Genomic DNA, 18,581 nt, shown 5'->3' on the forward strand with positions numbered 1-18,581 from the left:
TGACTTTTTTTACCCCAAGTTTGATCACTCGTCTTATTCAAAAAGTTTATGCAAACATACTCGAATTTAAGTCATTCTTGAAAAACTTTTATTAATACACCAAGCCACAACAAAAAAAAAATAATATTTTACATAAATTTTTGAATAAGACAAGTAGTTACACTTGGTGTTCAAAAGTCAAACATCTTATAATTTAATTTAGGATGGATTAAGCAGGTGCTACTACCACACGCTGATTTACAGTTCATACAACCGTATGAGAGACAGAGAGAAATAATAATGCATATAGAGGATCAGCATGCATCTGCATTCTGCAAAATACAAGAACGCACCTAGCTAGCGGAGAGTCGCAGCATGCATCTAATCGTGTCGGTACACGGTACACGAGCTGTGTGTATATAAGCCTTGTTTGGATGTAGTCGGATCCGCATCAATCTACATGTGTTGGAGTGGATTGGAGTAGAAATTGAATTAAATTTCACCTCAATCCACTCCAACACATGTGGATTGAGGCGAATCCGACAACATCCAAACAAGACCTTATATGGACCTCAACCATATGCATGCATGCGGCGTTTAGGCGTTGTAGATCACCGAATTTTATTAAGCGTAGCCGCACATGCCGTAGGTGCACGGGAGGCCGTGGGCACAGGCCCGGCCGCACGCGCCACAGTTCTCCACGTCGTGAGCCACCGCGACGCACCGGCCGGCGCAGCACAGCCGGCCGAACGCGCACCGCTTCCCGCACGCGCCGCAGTTGCTCGCGCTGGCCAGCACGTCGGTGCACAAGCCGCCGCAGCACCTGATGAGCCGCCGCGGCCGTTCGCCACCACCACCGGCGCCGCCGGAGCACGCGCCGCCTGCAGGGTACCCACGGCGGCACTCGCGGTGGCGGCCAATCTTCCCCGTAGCCGCCGCGGCCGTGGCGAGGAACCGGCTTGCGGAAGTGCCGCGGTTATTAGCGCCGCCACCACCGGCGGCCTGATGAACCGCCGGTGCGTTTGCGGCCGCGGCGACTGCGGCGCACAAGATCGTGGCTGCGATTAGGACGGCGAGGAGCAAGGAGGTTGGGATCACTCGGCCGGCGGAGACGCCTGCCAGTGCCATGCTACGTGCGGCGTGCTCCGCTCCTACGTACCGCCCTGTTTCTTTCTGAACTTCTCTTGTTTTATGCACAGAGTTGCCTTTGCCTGTACGTAGTCAACTTTAACTGGGAGTAATTAATTAGCTACTGCAAATAATGTGCATTGATCAACCGGTCTTGGAGAACGAGTTACGTTTCCGTGAGGATCGGAGGACAAATAAAACATGCTAAATTCGCGCATTGCTGCTTCTTCAAAAGTTGAAGGTGCAAGACTACTCACTAATGGAGTACTGAACACGAAGTAGCTAGCTAGGCAGTAGGCCAGCAGTGTACTTGTGATCAAAGGGATGTGCATGTGCCGGCTGAACGACACGCGTACGTACAAGTGCGCGCAAGGGGTTACCGCCGGCCAAGCTTAAGGCCAGTCTCAAAGGGGTTAAGGGTTTCATCAAGATATCATACATATTTATTAGAGCGTCATGTCAGCAAAACTGTACTTTTTGCATGAAACGAAGATGAGAGAGAAGGAAGTAGTTTCACCATGGTAAAACCTCGCGGGCGTTGTTTTTCACGCGGTGAACGGGATGAAATCCCCACTGAGGGCCAAATCGTTTCACCATTCTGCATGTGATCCAATCATTTTGTAGCAATTAAATACTTTGCTTAGCCTTGGAAACAACAAAGTAAATGCTTCACTGTTGGAGTTATTTCATAGATGGTTTCATTTCAATCTTTATGACGTGTTGGTATGTGAAACTGTGCAGTGACACTATCCACTGAGACTGGCCTAAGAGCCAGGAATATTGGGCAGTCTCGTGGGAGTTTCATTGGAGTTTCATTCGCATTAAATAGGTTGTCATATAGATATTTTGGATGACATGACAATATATTTAAGAAGAGATAAAAGAAATAGGTTTCATCTAGATAAAACTCTATTGGCACGATTACCAACACTCTATGAGTCTTAAAATTAAATACCTATACAATTATGGAATGAAACTCTCCACTAAAAGTGAGTGTTTCATCCAAGTTTCATTTTATTTCACATGACATGACAATATTAAAAACAACGCTATAAAACTCTCTGCTCACACTGGCGAAACCAAATACTGCTTGATGGCGCATGGCGGAGTTCCAGCGCGTTTCGTTGCACTAGCATGCAGTCGCTTTTGCATCCTCTTGGCCCGCTAACCAATCGAATGATTTTTGCAATCCGTGGAGCATGGACTGGCCGGATACAACAAACCAATCACGCTCTAGTGAACTGGATGCTAAAAAAAAGGAAAGGAGCAAAAGGACGCAGAAAAGAAACCATACCAAGCTTGAGGCCTCATTCTGCTCAGAGTAAATTTTATTTCTAATCTGAACTAGGTTTCCCCCTTTTTTTTAAAAAAAAAAACTTCACCGGAGGAGAGTGAGTGTCTCACCGAATTCCGTTCCATTGATTCCGACAAACCGATGTACGGAATTGCAACCCAGCATTGTGCACCCAACATCCAAATCTAAAACTTCTTCTCCTTCTTCGTTTTCCTTTGCACCAAATCCAAAGAGGCAAAGACCCATTCTTCAAAAAAAAAAAAGGACCCATTACTATTTGTTGGAGTTCTTGGACGACTTGCACTACATGCCTCCTTTGAATGCCACAGCTACCAAAATGGGCTCATAATAACCAACAGGACTACAGGACCCACCCACCACCGACAAACTACACTCCATCCGTAGCCCATAGCCCATAGGATCACCAACATGAACTTCAGCTGAAATAAGCTGCCCTTCTGGCGTTCACCCCACTCAGTCACTCACCGAATGAACTGCACCGTTCAAAACTGGCGGCCACAGAGCAGTAGCAACGTCCCTATAAACTATATGTCAGGCTCCGGCAGGTCCACGAGAGATCACATGGCATCTCAATCCCATTCTCAGGGCCAATCCAATCACCTTTCACGCAAGTACAGCTGCTGGCCTCGCTGCGTCCTTTATGCTACCTCCCTGATTGCAAGGCAACCTGGCGTTCGATCAATTTCATTTCTCATCTAGTTGTGCTTTCAGCTGCAACTGCAAATGTCTCTGAAGTTTTTTTTTTTCCGTGAACAGGAGGTCATTTCTAAGTTCTGCATACGAGATCGATCATGACATAGATGTAATTCAAGAAAGCGGCACATGTATTGCTCGTGTGCTCATGAATAAAATGCTGCAAACCAACTAATGTTTGGTTGCACATCACAGGCTACAAGCTACATGCATTGGTCATGGCAAGATACAGGCGCGGTATGATGGATGAATGCGGCAGCAGTCCACTGCGAAAGCATACTCCTACGCACTAAAAGCTAGGCAGATGCAATCAGAATAAAAACAGAAACGCAGAGGACTAAGGCAGTAGGCACCACTGCTCTGACCATGCACCAATAAAACTGCAGTGAAAATAACAGTTCGAAACAAGTTACCAGGTGCACCTCTGAAGAAAATCCTGGACCACATTACTCAGTGAAAATACTAGATTTCTGACAAAATCTGGTCAAATCCTGTGCATTCCAGTTGGACCACAAAAGATTTCAGCTGCTCCACAGTATCAGAAGAAGCTCAAGTTGGATGGGATCTCTCATGTTTCAGTTTCAGCTGGACCAGAGAAGCACACCACTGCTTCCATTAATAAGTTTGACAGATTCAGTATTTCAATTCAGAGATAAGATCATCGGATCCAGCTCGAGGTAGAGGTAAGTGCACAGAGTAGGTGGCAGGCGCCGATTCCAATTAAATCTTCAGGAGTGCAGGGAAGAATTCACACCCTGTCCAAAGAAATGCTCTCCAAGATCCAGAGAAGCTCTAAGCTGCCACAGCTTTAGTTTCCTTTCAATTTTATGGGACAAGATTTTAAGAAAATGATTTGTAAAAAATACTCACAATGTAAGGACTTCATTGTGCAAGCCGAGAGCAATGCCTCGACAAGCTGGACAAACCAAGATCATTAAATGGTGGCCAACCACCTAAGCAGTGTGACGAACATGTACAGAACTTTGCATGCATTAGCATAATTGTAACTGTAGAACACCCCTCACTCGTGTGTGTATATATATGAGCCCGAAAGGAGCTGAGTTCAACAACTCAAGCATCCCAAGCTTCTCGGCCAGTTCAGCCACCTACAGTCTTGTCTGTAGACGCTGAGAGCAAGATGAGCAGCAGCAGGGTTCTTCTTGTCAGTGCTGTCCTGGTGGGGCTCGTCACCCTGAGCTCATGCAGGAGCCTGGGAGAGTTGTCTGAGCAGAAGACCTACTCTTCTGCTCCCAGCTGTAATAATTTGATGCTCTGACCCTATTCCTTTTGTCTAACATATATTTATCTGATCAGCCTTCTTATTAGCAGTAGTACTACAGCCTTTTCAATTACTGTGAAATGCTGTATCCTACGTACTTCACGACTCATGGATGCCAATATTTTAGCTTACACAGCATACAGCACCTGCTAGACTAGATAATGCAATTACCAAAAAGATTAGTCTCTCAAACATAAACTGCATGCTTTCTGAACATCAGAGTTATGCAAAGAGAAACAGGTAGCAATTCATGTATCCCTTGAAATAACAGTTGCTGAACTACATCTTATTACCAGATGGTGGCTCCCCAACTCCTACGTACGGGTCAGGAGGAGGCTACAAGCCAACGCCAACACCAACACCATCTTATGGCACAACACCAACACCATCTTATGGCACAACACCAACACCATCTTACGGCACGACACCAAGCACCCCAAGTACACCTGCCTATGGAGTCCCTGAAATTCCGAAGCATGGATTTGTTGGATCCTGCGAGTAAGATCCCATATTAATATAGACATGTTAACTATCAAATATCACAGAGCAATAAGCAAATATTCTCAAACTGATGTTTTGGTACTGAAACTGCAGCTACTGGAAGAGCCACCCAGACATGATCATTGCAGTTGCTGGATCCCTTGGCAACATTGGCAAGACTTTTGGTGCTGCCTGCAGTTTGATCGTCGGCAAGAAGCTTGAGAATCTGCATGATGCACTCTCTAACACCAGAACTGATGGTGTTGGTTCCCTGCTACGTGAGGGAGCAGCTGCTTACCTCAACTCCATTGTCAACAAGAAGTTTCCTTTTACCACACAGCAGGTGAAGGATTGCATTGTTGTGGCCGTGACCTCTGACGGTGCTGCTTCTGCCCAGGCTGGGATCTTCAAGAAGGCAAATGAATACCACTACTAGGACATGGATATCTCCTGCCTAGACTATTTCTCTTAATTGATACTACCCTTCATTTCTTCCTCTTGATGAATTTTCCTGTATTTTTTTAGTTTGCCGTGTAATGTTACCTCTACGATATGTTGATGAATGTCTTGTGTTTTTGTTGAATTCTCATGTAATATCATGCCTAATATGTATTGATGACTTTATTGTCGTTTCTTTGGTTCTTCATGAAAATGGAATACCACTGAGGTATGCTGGATGTATAGTTGTAAACACTTTGCTGTTGCAGGGTTTGAATCAGAATCGCAACTTCTTCCAACAGTAAAGGATAGATGTAAACAACTCAGGACAGATCGGCATAGCAGGGCAAGAAAGCTTGAACTTTGAACACAAAAAAACAGTCCTACTCCAGTATTTTCATTATTAGATGTTATATGACAGCTGACTCTTTTGCTGTCTATAAATCGATAAAGAAACATACAGAAAGGCTTTAAATATCTCACTGAAAAAAAGGGCTAGAACTAATGACAGGTTCCGTCCACTGGATCATGGTGGATGATGAAGTAATTATACTCATATTTCTCTACTGACATACTAGGAGTTCTGTTGTATGGGTCCGATCTTTGTCTCTCTTTAAAACAAAGTTACGCACTTCTCCTGTGAGTTAGCTTTTTTTAAAAAAAAAATCTCCTGTATTTGAGAAAAAAAGGGTAACTAACAAACACTGAGAGTTTCCATTTTGAAACAAAGGATGACCATGCAATTATTAAAAAGGCCTGAAACAAGTTAGCTAATAAAGTTGAGGAAAAAAAATGCACTGTGGGTGCTTATACTTGCTCATGCTGCATGAGTACTAACTATTCAACATCTTAAATCACATGGGGATGATTCAGTTCAAAGTTGCTTTATCACAAATGAGACATATAAATTTCGTTAACTGACTTAATGCACATTGTGCGGATTAATGTAATGATTGATAGTTAGCATTTAGCAAAGAAACAAGTGAATGCTCTTACAGGGCAAACCAACAGTTATTTATATATTAGCCTGTCCGAAATCTAGGGAAGCTCTAAGGTACCATATCATCAGTTTCTTTTTCTGCACAATATTTGTAGAAAAGGATTTGCATTAAAATACTCAGTGTAAGCTCTTTACTGTGCTGTAGTTGACAGAGCAATCAGATCACCACCGCAGCAAGATGAACAAACCAAGATCATTTAATGACGGCCAACCACTGACAGTGTAGTAAGCAATGGAACTGTAGATCACTGCTCGTATTATACAAATATGCCCGAAAGGAACTCAATTCATCAATTCAAGCTTCTCGGCTAGTTCAGCCACATATCCAGTCTTGTCTGTGCTGTAGACGTTGAGAGCAAAGATGAACAGCAAAGTTCTTGATCAGTGCTGTTCTGGTGGGGTTTGTCACCAGCTCATGCAGTTTGTCTGAGCAGAATACCTATTCTTCTGCTCCGAATTGTACATTCTGACCTTATTCCCTTGTGTAGCATATATTTCTTTGATCAGTCATTTTAGAAGTAACAATACAGATACTGCCTTTTTAATATTGCCAAATGTTGTATTGTACTGCACAAATATTGCGAGCGCTATATACAAGACAAATTATGTTGAACATAAACTGCAAGCTTTCTCAGCAATCAGTATTATCCAAGCAGAGCAAGTGGCAACAAATACTTCATGCATCCTTGGAAATAACAGTTACTAAATTATGTATCTTATTACCAGATGGTGGCTCCCAGGGTCAGGAGGTGGCTACAAGCCAACACTGTCTTATGGCACAATACGGACACCATCTTACAGCTTTACACCAAGTACCCCAAGCACATCTTCCTATGGGGTCCAAGAAATTCCGAAGCACAGATTTGTTGGGTCCTGCGAGTAAGAGCCCATATGAGTACACATTCAATTTTAAGTATTCATTATCACGAAGCAAATATGCTAAAATGATTGTTTACTGTGTTCTGCCATCAAAATTGCAGCTACTGGAAAAGCCATCTGGACATGATCATTGCAGTCGTTGGATCCCTCAGCAACATTAGCAAGACATTTGGTGCTGCCTGCAGCTTGATCATTGGCAAGAAGATTGAGAATCTCCATGATGCACTCTGAAACATCAGAACTGGTGTCGGTGCCCTTGTAAGCGGGGGAGCAGCTCAGTAACTCAATTCGATTGTGAACAAGAAGTTTCCTTTTACCACCGAGCAGGTGGGGGATTGCATTGTGGTGGTCGTGACCTTCGATGGTGCTGCTTCCTCCTAGGCTGGGACTTTCAAGGCAAACGAATGCCACTACTAGACCTGTCTCCTTCCTAAATTGTTTTCTTCAATTGATGTTATCCTTCGTCTCTTATCCTTGATGAATTTCATGTTATCTATTTTGGGTTCGTAGTGTAATATCACCTCTAAAACATGTTGATGAATTTCTTATAATTTGTTTGATTGTAATGTAAAATAAGCACCTAATATATATTGATATTTTCTTCATGTACTACCAGTGTCTGAGATATGCTGGATGTTGTAAACCCTTTGCTGTAATCAGGGGTCGAATTAAACTTCTTCCTAGTTACCACGGTTAAGTATACAGTAATCAGGACAGCATAGCAGGGTAAGTAAGTTTGATCAGAAGAACAGTCCTGCCCCAGTTTTTATAATACTAGATTTTTGTGACCACTGACTGCTTTGTTGTCTATACTTCAAATAACATTTTTTTAAAAGACATTAACCGGCCATGCAAGTTGGGGAATCACAAATGTGTCTTACTAATCAGTTGCAAGTGGTGACAGGTCACAGGAGCCGTTACCAGCCTATCAGCCTAATATTCGATGTAAGGTTCTAAAATCTGAATATAAAGCGGTTAGCTAATTCACCAAGCAGCAAAGGCCATTATGTCGAATTAATAGATTAATCTGCTCCTCTGTTTTCTTCAAACATCTTTGAAAGTAAACCCAGTACCAAGTTACTAGAAGCAAAATATTTCAAGCAAACATCTCAAGGTTATCCTGCGGTGAATTGATGCTTAAGAACTCAGTTCTACTTCTAAGCTTCTACAGGTCTACCAGTCATTCTAGTATATCCTGAATTATTGTGCATAAGTATGTTTAAATTAATTATATTAAAGGCAAAAACAAATTGGTTAAAAGCATTTGAGAAAAAAAAAGTGCACTGTGGGTGCTTGTTCATAGTGTATGAGGCCTAACTAGTCCAGAAGTCACATGGGATGATTCAGCGTCAAAGTTCTTTTATCACAGATTGCACAAATAACTTTTGATAACTAACTTAGTGCACATTTTGTTGATGAATCATGAATGTAAGGATTGTTAGTTAACAATGAAATGAGTGAACGCACTTATATGCAGGATATTTCAGGATATAGAGCATGATTGTTGGTTAGGACTTAGGACTACTTCGTACTTTATTAAAACCAAGCAATACAAGATGTTGTACATCCCTTGAAAGTCCTAGAGAAAAAAGAAGTCCTAGAAAAATTGTTCTACTGAGTAGTGACCAAGTATTTGATTAACCAGGGTTTCTAAATACATCCCTTGAAATACACGGTGCCATACATAGTGAGGTTTTTAGTATGTTCTACACTTCGTCAAATCAGACTGAAGATTCAGACACTAATCGCTATCACATGATATGCCAATCTATGCAAGTCCAAAGGAAGCCTGGAATCCCAGATTTGAACATTTTATTCCTTTCCAAAAGAAAAACAGTACAAGTAGAACAATAATGAGTGTAATCAACACATTTTCTTGCTTTCCAAAAGATAAATAGTACAAGTACAACAATAATGAGTGTAATCAACACATTTTCTTGCTTTCCGTAATTTGCACTAACAAGTAGTAAAGAGAAATACAATCATACCAGAAACTAAAACTATGAGTGGAAGTTGTAAACTATAAGCTGTGAGCAGAAGTCTTACACAAGGTCTTGCTCTAACTTTCTCCTATTGAGATCATGGTCAAAAGTTGATCTTCAAACAATCAGCAAATTTGCTCGGTTCACTATGGCATGAAAGCCAGTTGGGCATCAGTCCTAATGATTCATATGGGATTCAAACCATTCGAAGATTTCAGTATTCTTGAGGCTGGTGAACTCATGGTACGCATAGGCAACATTGAACTCCTCGGTGACATGCCTCTCCAGACCGAACCCCTCAGGCAATACCTTGGCCTCCTTAGCCGCCTCCTTCCACAGTGTTTTCCTCCCGTCTTTCTTCAGGAACCCCTTCTCATCCACGAAGCCCTTCCGGCGAAGCACGTCCACCAGCGCGTCGGCGAAGGCCCGGGTCAACCCCGGCACCCTCCCCGCCAGGAGCTCGGCGCTCACGGCGAAGTCATCGCACCGGATCTCCCGCACGTCGACGTGCTTCTCCCTGAGCTTACCCATACTGTCGGCAACCAACCGTGCCCTCTCGGTGTCCTTGGGCATGTGCACGAACAGCGCCGGCGGATACCCGGTGGGGATGTCGGCCATGGCGCCGTACACGCCCTCCGCGATCATGACAGCGACGCTGCTGAACTTAACCCTGGCCGCGAGCGCGGAGAGGAAGTACCCGCCCGAGGACGCGCCGATGCCGACGAGAGGGAGGCCCGCGAGCTGAGGGTACTTCTCCGTGGTCCACCACTCGATGATGGACTGGACGGCGGCGAGCTCGCTGCCATCCTCCCCGTCCCCGCCGCCGCCGCCGGCGGCGGCGTCGTCGTCGTCGAGGGACCAGCACTTGGCGCGGCTGGAGACGGCGAGGACGGCGTACCCGCGGCTGAGCGCTTCGCGAGTGAAGCGGCGCTCCTCGGGGAGCCCCGTGCAGCGCGGGCAGCCCGGGGAGGCGTCGAAGAAGTCGGTGGCGCGGATGGTGCACCCGGGCGCCGCGAACAGCGCGGCCCGCAGCGGCGACGACGGCCGCGGCAGCTGCCACAGCACCTCGTTGCCGTTCCTTCGCGCGACGCGCGCGTCGAGGCGGACGGCGTCGGCGTCGGCGTCGGCGGAGGCGGAGGCGGAGGCGTCAGTGGTCAGCAGCGGCGGCGGGGGAGGAGGGGCGCGCGGGAGGAGCAGCGCGGTGGCGAGGAGGAGCAAGGCGCACGTCGAGGCGATCAGCACCGCGGGCCGGAGAGACTGCGGGATCCCGGCGAGGATTGGATGCATTTCGCGTGTTGATTACTAGTCGGCGACGATGGAGATTGGAAGGGGATTGGGCAACTGGAGATCAGGAGATTCCGAATCCGATAGAGATTTGGGTGGAGATCGGCGGATGGCATCAGACAGAGAGTGAAGGCGAGTTTGACTTGTCGTGCTTCAGTGCGGTGAGCGCCGTTGACTTGGCTCCAAAGATGAACTAGGCCCATTACAAATGTGGGCCGCATCTTATTGGGCTTTCTGTGGCTTCATCACCCGCGGCCTGGTAAGAAGACCGGTGCCGCCGCTGGATGCTGCTGCTGCTGCTGCTGCTGCTGCGCTTCATTCGTTCGTCCTCCTCTCGTCTTGGTTGGAAGACGGCAAAGGCTTGCGCCGCGTGCCGTGCCGCCGTTCGGCTCGTCGCCGGCGTGGAGGCCTCTGCCTTCCCCGTACGTGTCGATCCCTTTCCTTCGGCGAAGACTCGGTGGGAGGTCTCCACTTCATCTCACCTTCGCTTCCTCCCGGAAAAGGCGGCTTCGGTCGGCCCTCTCACTATCTCAGGTAGCTCACCACGATCCCTCGTTCCCAACCACCAACATCCCCCTCCCTCCCTCCCGCTTCCGGTTGGGGATGTTTGAAACTATTGCACGATTCGCTTTAGTTTTGGCTGTTTATTCGTTGCTACTCACCGTATTGCGATTTGCGAGTTTGCATCTCGTCATTCTGCTGTATCGTCCGATGTCCGTTACATGGCAGATTGTTGTTGCTAATGCTTTTTGCCGTTGTGCTAAGGACTGCACTAACTTATTGGCAGGAAAGGGGAAAAAAAAAGGAATGCACATTTTCCCCCTCAAACTATGAAATACGCTGATTATTACTCCCTCCTTACACAAAAGAATGCAATTATGGGAGCTAGCTCAAGTTTGATCAAGTTTATAGGAAATAGTATTAGCACTTATGTCTCCAAATAAATTTATTATGAAAACATATTTTATAACTAATCTAATGATATTAATTTTGTATTACAAATGTTAGTAATCTTTTATATAATTTTAGTCAAAGTTTAAACTGATTGACTTCTCGAAAAGTGAGAGTTGCATTCTTCTGTGGACGGAGGGAGTACAAAGGATTATTGGCATTTTACCTTTTATTTGAACCCTGAAATGCACCGTATGCTCTATGTTCACATACCTTACAAGAGGTTTGGGTTGTGCAAACCATGTCTAACAAGGCAGGAAGGGAGAGAGAACATAGAAACCCATATTGTGCCCTGCTGCATAAATTGCACAAGTCAGACATGACGTTTTAACTTTTTTTTTTCTTGTGAAAATTACCTGTAAGAGCAGTATTTATCAATGTGCTTACTTTAGCAATGACGAAAATCCCTGGTAGCATTCTAGTAACACTGCTTATTTTCAATTTCAGCCTGATTTTTCTTTTCAAAACTGCACTTGTTCTTTTAACATGCATATTTTGCTTGCAACCCTTCATTTTAAATCCGGTTTCCTTTGTTGCTAGTACTTTTTTAGAAGATGGATCCAGAAGACTCTAGTGAGTTTGAGGAGGACAACGACGACGAAGAAGAAGAAGATGATGACTTGATGCTATTAATCTTGCCAGCGGTATATCTAGCATCTACTGGAATTGGAACTCTGGATCAAACATCAATGGTTACTGATGCTACTGCAATTGAAACTCCAAGTCAAGTATCAAAGTTTAATGATGCAGAATGGATTTGTAAAGTGCTTGAAGATGACCGAGGCCAAGGCTATGATAAACTTCGTGTGGAGCCTCATATTCTCCTAGAACTTTCGCGCTATCTGAGGTCAAATGATCTTTTGAGAAATACCAGAGGTGTTTCTGTAGAAGAGAAAATTGGCATGTTTATTTACATGCTATCTCGAAATGCTAGTTTTCAGAAACTAAATGACAGATTCAAGTACAGTACAGAAACTATTCACAGACATATCAAAGCATGCTTTGATGCAGTCACACCAATGACTGCTGAATTCGTCAAGCCACCTTTAACTCAAGCGCACCGGAAAATATCATCTGATACACGTTATCAGCCTTACTTTGAGGTCAGTGTAACTTTTGGTCATATACATTAGGATTTTCTTCCCTTTTCTGTTACCTTGAGGGTTTATTTTCCCTTGCAGAACTGTATTGGAGCAATTGATGGAATTCATGTCCCTGTGACAATATCAGACAGTGAAGCAGCTCCATACCGAAATAGACAAGAATCCCTTTCTCAAAACGTGATGCTTGCTTGTGATTTTGATTTGAATTTCGTTTATGTTTCTTGTAGCCGAGAAGGGTCTGCATCTGATGCAGCAGTCTTATACTCTGCTATAGAATCTGGATTTGAAGTCCCAAGAGGAAAGTACTACCTGGTTGATGCAGGTTATGCGAACACACCATCTTTTCTTGCTCCTTATAATGAAGTCCCTTACCATACTGAAGAGCAAGATGAGAGCAATTTCCAACCAATGGACTACAGAGAGCTTTTCAATGTTCGTCATGCACAGCTGCACAGACATATTAAGCGTACTGTAGGCCTACTGAAGATGCGATTTCCAATTCTAAATGTCGCAACATCATACCGAAAAGACACTCAACTGAAAATTCCTTCAGCAGCAGTTGTTCTACATAACATAATTCAGAGACAAGGAGGTAATGAAGAGTTGTTATGTGAGCAAACAATCCCATTTGCTTCCCATAAAACAGTGGATGTTCCTAGTGGTGATGATACATATGGTTACGATGTTTCAGCTTTCAACAGTGAATGTGACATGGGCAATGCTTTGAGAGATGGTATTGCACTGAGGATGTGGGCAGATTATCAAAGTAGCATATCTGCATGTATGTCTGATTTCAGAATAGAAAAGGCTGGCCTAAAAGAATATTGAGGCAAGTAGAAGACAGGTTACTTTCAAGCTGCACTTCGGTGTTAGTAGTTACATGCTGCATATGTTTGTTTTTTTTAAAGGCATCCAGATCCTTGCTCTTGATGCATTTGCAGATGTGATTATTCAAGTTTTGAACTGTGAATTAAGACTTGTATGGCTTCTGGATGAAAATGAAAGTAGTTATGCTTTGTAGCTTGTACGGAGTTGATCCGCACCTGTAAGTTGGCTGCTGCATATCCTGCATCTGTTAACTTTTTTTTTCAAACCGGAGGTAACCTCCATTTCAAAACTTGACGTCAAAAATATATGTAAATGGGAGAGCTTGATTAGTTGCTGTCGTACCTATAATCCATAATCAGGTGCTTGTATTAGGATTCTATGCTGGTACAGAAATCTAGTTTTCTTGTGCCATACAAAGCAACGATTTTCTCCATTTTGTGAATTACTATTTTGTTTGAACAACGCCATTGACTGTGTGATGCACTTCACAAGGAGCAAATGTTATCAAGCGAAGAGTTCAGGTATCACTTTCAAAAAAAAGTTCAGGTATCCTGCTGTTTTTCTTTCTTTGGTCAAGTCAGATGATGTTATGCTCAGTTCAGGTAACATGTTCCCTAGGAGATTCAATTCTTTGGGATGTTTGCTCGTGGTATTTAAAGAAAATATTTCAAGTTGACCTTTAAAGAATAGCCCTTTTTAATTTAGTCAGCCGGAGCACGGGGGATTGGATGAAATGAAATAATCGAAGGTCCACACCATCTTTGCACTCGCGAAAATCGAGCTCTGCCTATGGCTGTGGTCATGCGATGGGTGCAAAAAAAAAATCGCAATCTTTTCATCTTTCTGCCACACACGCATCCGATGCAGCTTTTTTTTTTTTGAGTGGACGCATCCGATGCAGCTGGACAAGATTCATTTCTCATAGGGAACAAATGCATGCTCGGTCCAGGCCCATGTTCGATTGGGCCGAAAGTGTAGTGGGCCGGTTTTCGGTATGAGAAATGTGGTAGGCGGTGTACGTATTCGCCGCGCGCGTGGGTGCGTGTGTGAGTGTGACTGAAATGTGTCGAACTCAGTTTCAAAATTCGGCTCACCTCAAAATCTAAAAACTTTTTTAAAATTCCTCATCATATTAAATCTTGCGGCACATGCATAGAATATTAAATGTAGAAAAAAAATATAACTAATTACACAGTTTTTCTATAATTTACGAGATGAATCTTTTGAGCCTAGTTATTTCAAAATTGAACAATAATTGTTAAATAAAAATAATAATTCTATATTATCAAAATCTAAAAAAAATGGATCTACACAAGGCCTTCATAGAGTGACAGTGGTACACGCACGCACGCACAGCATAGCAGAGTGATGACAAGCCCTCGCGTTGAGTCCTTTTTTTTTCTACTTTTGGCCAGGAGGCTCCCTCTCCCAAAGTTGACGACACGAGATCCTGAAAAGAGAAGGTAACGGTGACAAATGCTGATGCTACGGTTTGACAACTACATAGAGGGGCCCAAATTAAGTCCGGCCCTTGGCCGCCACGTACCCACGTCGTTTTCTTCAACCAACGGGCGGCCGCACGCGCACGCCGGCGCCGGAGCCGGAGCTACCCCATCCCCACCCGGCCGGCGCCTGCTCGATCGCTTTTGTCCCCTCGATCTGCCCGGCAGCCAAGAGCACAGATGGGATTCTCTCCGCTTTTTTTCTCCTGGCCACGGGAGAACCCCAGGCTACCTGGTCGTCCCTGCAGCCGCAAATTTAATCCTTGTTTTATTACTTGCTAAAAGTGGTTAATATAATTACAGTGGTGGTATCTCGATCGAGATGACGCTAAATGACACCACCGAATTTGGAAAAAGCTCAACAAAGTGCAGTGCAGTTGATGATGATGCCCCTCGAGTAGCTACTTTTTTTTTTTTTTTTTTGTGGCTAATAGATATGCTGATGTCGTGCAAAAACGTGGACACTACACGTAGTACGCTCTAGTCCCTTTCATGCAAAATACTAAAGGCAGCAGAAGCAGAAATGCGTGGTCTGTAAGATAGAACTTTATTTACTCCACGATCTCTGTAAATTTTTGTATTAATTACGTTAAACATATATATTCATGAATCATGAAGATAGTTTGAAAAACATATACTTACAGCATAACGTATCCTTTCAATTAGGAGTTGTGCTCGTTTTTGTTTTTGAGAAATTAAACAAGATACTCTGCTGTTGGCGACCGGGCAGCAAGCTCTCTAGGCCAGGAGGGATGGTTTTTTTTTACAACAAACACATATATTATATTATCACAACAACCGTTTTACATAAAGGCCCTCGAAAGAAGACCAAATTACAACTAAGTCTGCTTGAGGACAGCAACAGCTCCGATGGCGATGGTGAAGGCGGAACCGTCAGCGAGGGGTCATAGAGGCATCAAAGACACATGTACCCGGGTGGATGACCTTGCAAAGCGCAGGTTGAAGATGAGACGGAAGAGCTTGCATTGAATAAGCACGCCGACAACCGAAAGATTCGGTTAAAGACTTCGCCGGTGATTGAAGAAGCTCAGGCCCGGATCCCAGGTGAAGATGGAGTAGTCGTACCACCACCACCAGAGGAGCAGCCATGCATAAGCAGGGAGCATCAGATCCAGCGGCTGTTGTGGAGAGACGGATGTGGGCGACGGAGGTAGTGGAGTGAAGGGCTGCAGAACTCGTCGGTGGAGGTAGAATCGAGGGAGATGGTGGGGAGATCTGCAGAGAGGAAAGGGGAGAATCGATTTTATTCTATTACCACTAACCTTGGTTGCGCCGGTGACAGATACGACCATGGTGTCCATGGCAGCCATAGTGACAACGACGAATCCAAAACGAGAAAAAACACAACGGGAAGACTCTCAAACAATGTGTAGGTACTAAATACAAACTACTGGACCTGGGCCCCTCACTAGCCCTCTCCGACGAGCTCGCCGGAGACAGGAGGGAGGGCGCCGATGGGGCTCCGCTCGGTGTGCTCGCTCTGGGAAGAGGAAGTCAAGTTGAGGGATGGCTCATGGATCCGGGATCCCAAGGCGGCTACGAGCGCGGAAGGATGAGCGGGCGATAGGTAAGCGACGTACGGTAGTTGGCAGCCGCAGGGTGTCCACGGGACTGCTCCACCCGACCCCATACCACGAAAACGGCGACCTGCGTGCGTGTTCTCAAGGACTCCCCGATCACAACTCCACCCAAATAGAATCTCTACTTTAGTTTTAGGCACTAGATCCTACTTTTATTGACTTAAAAAAATTTATTTTACTCCAATAACAACATTCAAACTAAGGCCCCTAATTGTGTATTAACACACAATGACACAATGGACCCACACGTTATTGAGTCACACCTTACTTCCCCATCCTATGCATGCAGTTTTTGTCTGCGTGGCGGAGGAAGGCAATCACCCGAGCGGCTGAGGCTTGCCTACATGACGGAGGGAGGCGCTGCCATGCTACTCCGAGGTGGCAGAGGGGCGGAGGGAGGCATGGCTAACAGGGGCAGCGACAGGACACGGCAGGGAAGGTGGATGTCTATGGTCGCGCTCGCCATGGTAGTGGAGGCAGATGTACATGGCAAGGGAGGCAAACAAACATGATAATGTCTAGGGAAGCGCACCACATGGTGGAGGGACGTGCGATCGTGCTGCTACGCCGCGGTGGAGGAAGCCATGATCGTGCTACTACGATGCGATGGAGGGAGGCATGGCCAGCAGGGGACACTCCGAAGACGACCATGGTACAGGACCACTCTCGAGCTCACAGGAGGGTGAAAGCCCAAGTGTGGTTTTGGTAATTAATGACACTAAGTTGCTAATGCCTTGTGTTTAAGTGATTTGAGTTAGGCATAGCAACACATGTGATGAAGGTGCATTGTGGCATGAAAAGATGGCCACATGATCACAAAGGGATGAAGCATGAAGTGGAGATCATGGTGATAGACAAGGAGCAAAGTTATCAAGGCAAAGGTATAAACATAAGGTTTTACTTTTACCGGTCTAAGATGAGTAGAGAAGTGATTGACCGGGTTTAGGATAGATAGCCGACTATCAAGAGGGGAAATCACGGTCATCTCTCGAATCAAGTGCTACTAGGTCCATATCTTGAGCATATGCATTAGGATCTAGTAAAGTGCTAACTTAACTCCTTTGGAGAAAATGTTTGTGAAAAGCTAACACACATGCACCTTGGTGGTGGACTCTTGTTGGTGTTAGCACATTTGCAAAGGAGGTGGAGTTCCTAGGGTTGAGAGGGGTTTGGGTTCCTCTCTCCCTCCCGCCGAGCTTGCGAGGCGGGATTCGGCGCTTTTGAGAAAAATAAGTGTATATTTTTCTATTGCGCCGGTGGGAAATTTGGAGAAGTCGCGGGAGTGTTTTCTCTCTGAGAAACACTCACCGGACGCTGAGTGCGGAGGCACCGGACGCTGGCCTCAGTGTCCGGTGTGCTTGACCCTGCTAGGGTTAAGCACCGGACGCACTCTGAGAGCGTCCGGTGTGAGGGCGTTTTGCGACCCTCTCTGCGCATGGGTCCGGTGTGCTTGACCCTGCTAGGGTTAAGCACCGGACCCACTCTGAGAGCGTCCGGTGGTTAGCGTCCGGTGTGAGGGCGTTTTGCGACCCTCTCTGCGCATGGGTCCGGTGAGCACCGGACGCTACCGGTGCTTAGCGTCCGGTGACCCTGCAAGTTTGCAACCCTCTCTGCGCATGGGTCCGGTGTGCACCGAACGCGTCCGGTGTGAACCTACAGAGCGTCCGGTGGTGCGCAGGTGACCGTTAGAATCTGACACGCGGGATTCAAGTAGGACACGTGGCCTACCCCTGAGCACCGGACGCTGAGGGTCGAGCGTCCGGTGACCACTTAGTAGCGTCCGGTGCCCCCGATTTCAGCCCAGTGAAAACAACCAACGGCTAGTTTCTTTGAGGGGCTTATAAATAGAAGGTGGCCGGCTTTGGGAGGCTCTCTCTTGCACTTTTGAATACTTGAGGCATACTTTGAGCTAAAGAACACTCCCTCCACTCATCTCCTTGCTTGATTGCTCATCCTAATGAGATTGAGTGAGATTCAAGTGCATTGCTTTGAGAGTTGCATTTAGTGGCACTTGATTCTTGAGTTTGCTGCGGATTTCTTGTTACTCTTGGGTGTTTCCCGACGCCCTAGACGGCTTGGATCAGCGGTGGTGTCGAGCTCGTGATTAGAGATTGTTTCGAGCCTCACCAAGTGACTTGT

At 45.5% G+C, this 18,581-nt stretch overlaps 4 protein-coding genes across 5 annotated transcripts; 2 read left to right on the top strand and 2 right to left on the bottom strand.

Moving 5' to 3' along the window:
* Positions 604-1,107, bottom strand: LOC110434726 (stigma-specific STIG1-like protein 1). The gene has a single exon (XM_021459439.1). It carries the CDS (start codon positions 1,105-1,107, stop codon positions 604-606), a length of 504 nt encoding a protein of 167 aa, XP_021315114.1.
* LOC8073806 (protodermal factor 1) lies at positions 4,162-5,551 on the top strand. Its single transcript, XM_002451778.2, has 3 exons — positions 4,162-4,371; positions 4,691-4,892; positions 4,989-5,551. The coding sequence occupies exons 1-3, from the start codon at positions 4,254-4,256 to the stop codon at positions 5,308-5,310; spliced, it is 642 nt and encodes a 213-aa protein (XP_002451823.1). The 5' UTR covers positions 4,162-4,253; the 3' UTR covers positions 5,311-5,551.
* On the bottom strand, positions 8,978-10,600 carry LOC8073807. Its single transcript, XM_002453525.2, has one exon. The coding sequence runs from the start codon at positions 10,458-10,460 to the stop codon at positions 9,351-9,353; it is 1,110 nt and encodes a 369-aa protein (XP_002453570.1). The 5' UTR covers positions 10,461-10,600; the 3' UTR covers positions 8,978-9,350.
* LOC8085557 (putative nuclease HARBI1) lies at positions 10,745-13,668 on the top strand. Of its 2 annotated transcripts, none has more exons than XM_002451779.2 (3): positions 10,745-10,991; positions 11,949-12,511; positions 12,590-13,668. In XM_002451779.2, exons 2-3 carry the CDS (start codon positions 11,963-11,965, stop codon positions 13,337-13,339), a joined length of 1,299 nt encoding a protein of 432 aa, XP_002451824.1. In that variant the 5' UTR covers positions 10,745-10,991; positions 11,949-11,962; the 3' UTR covers positions 13,340-13,668. The 2 variants fall into 2 exon arrangements, with proteins under 2 accessions (XP_002451824.1, XP_021315854.1); XM_021460179.1 differs by having other exon boundaries at positions 10,793-10,991; positions 11,960-12,511.

The sequence above is a fragment of the Sorghum bicolor genome, chromosome 4 (assembly GCF_000003195.3).
Source record: "Sorghum bicolor cultivar BTx623 chromosome 4, Sorghum_bicolor_NCBIv3, whole genome shotgun sequence".
In the NCBI taxonomy this organism is placed as follows: Eukaryota; Viridiplantae; Streptophyta; class Magnoliopsida; order Poales; family Poaceae; genus Sorghum; species Sorghum bicolor.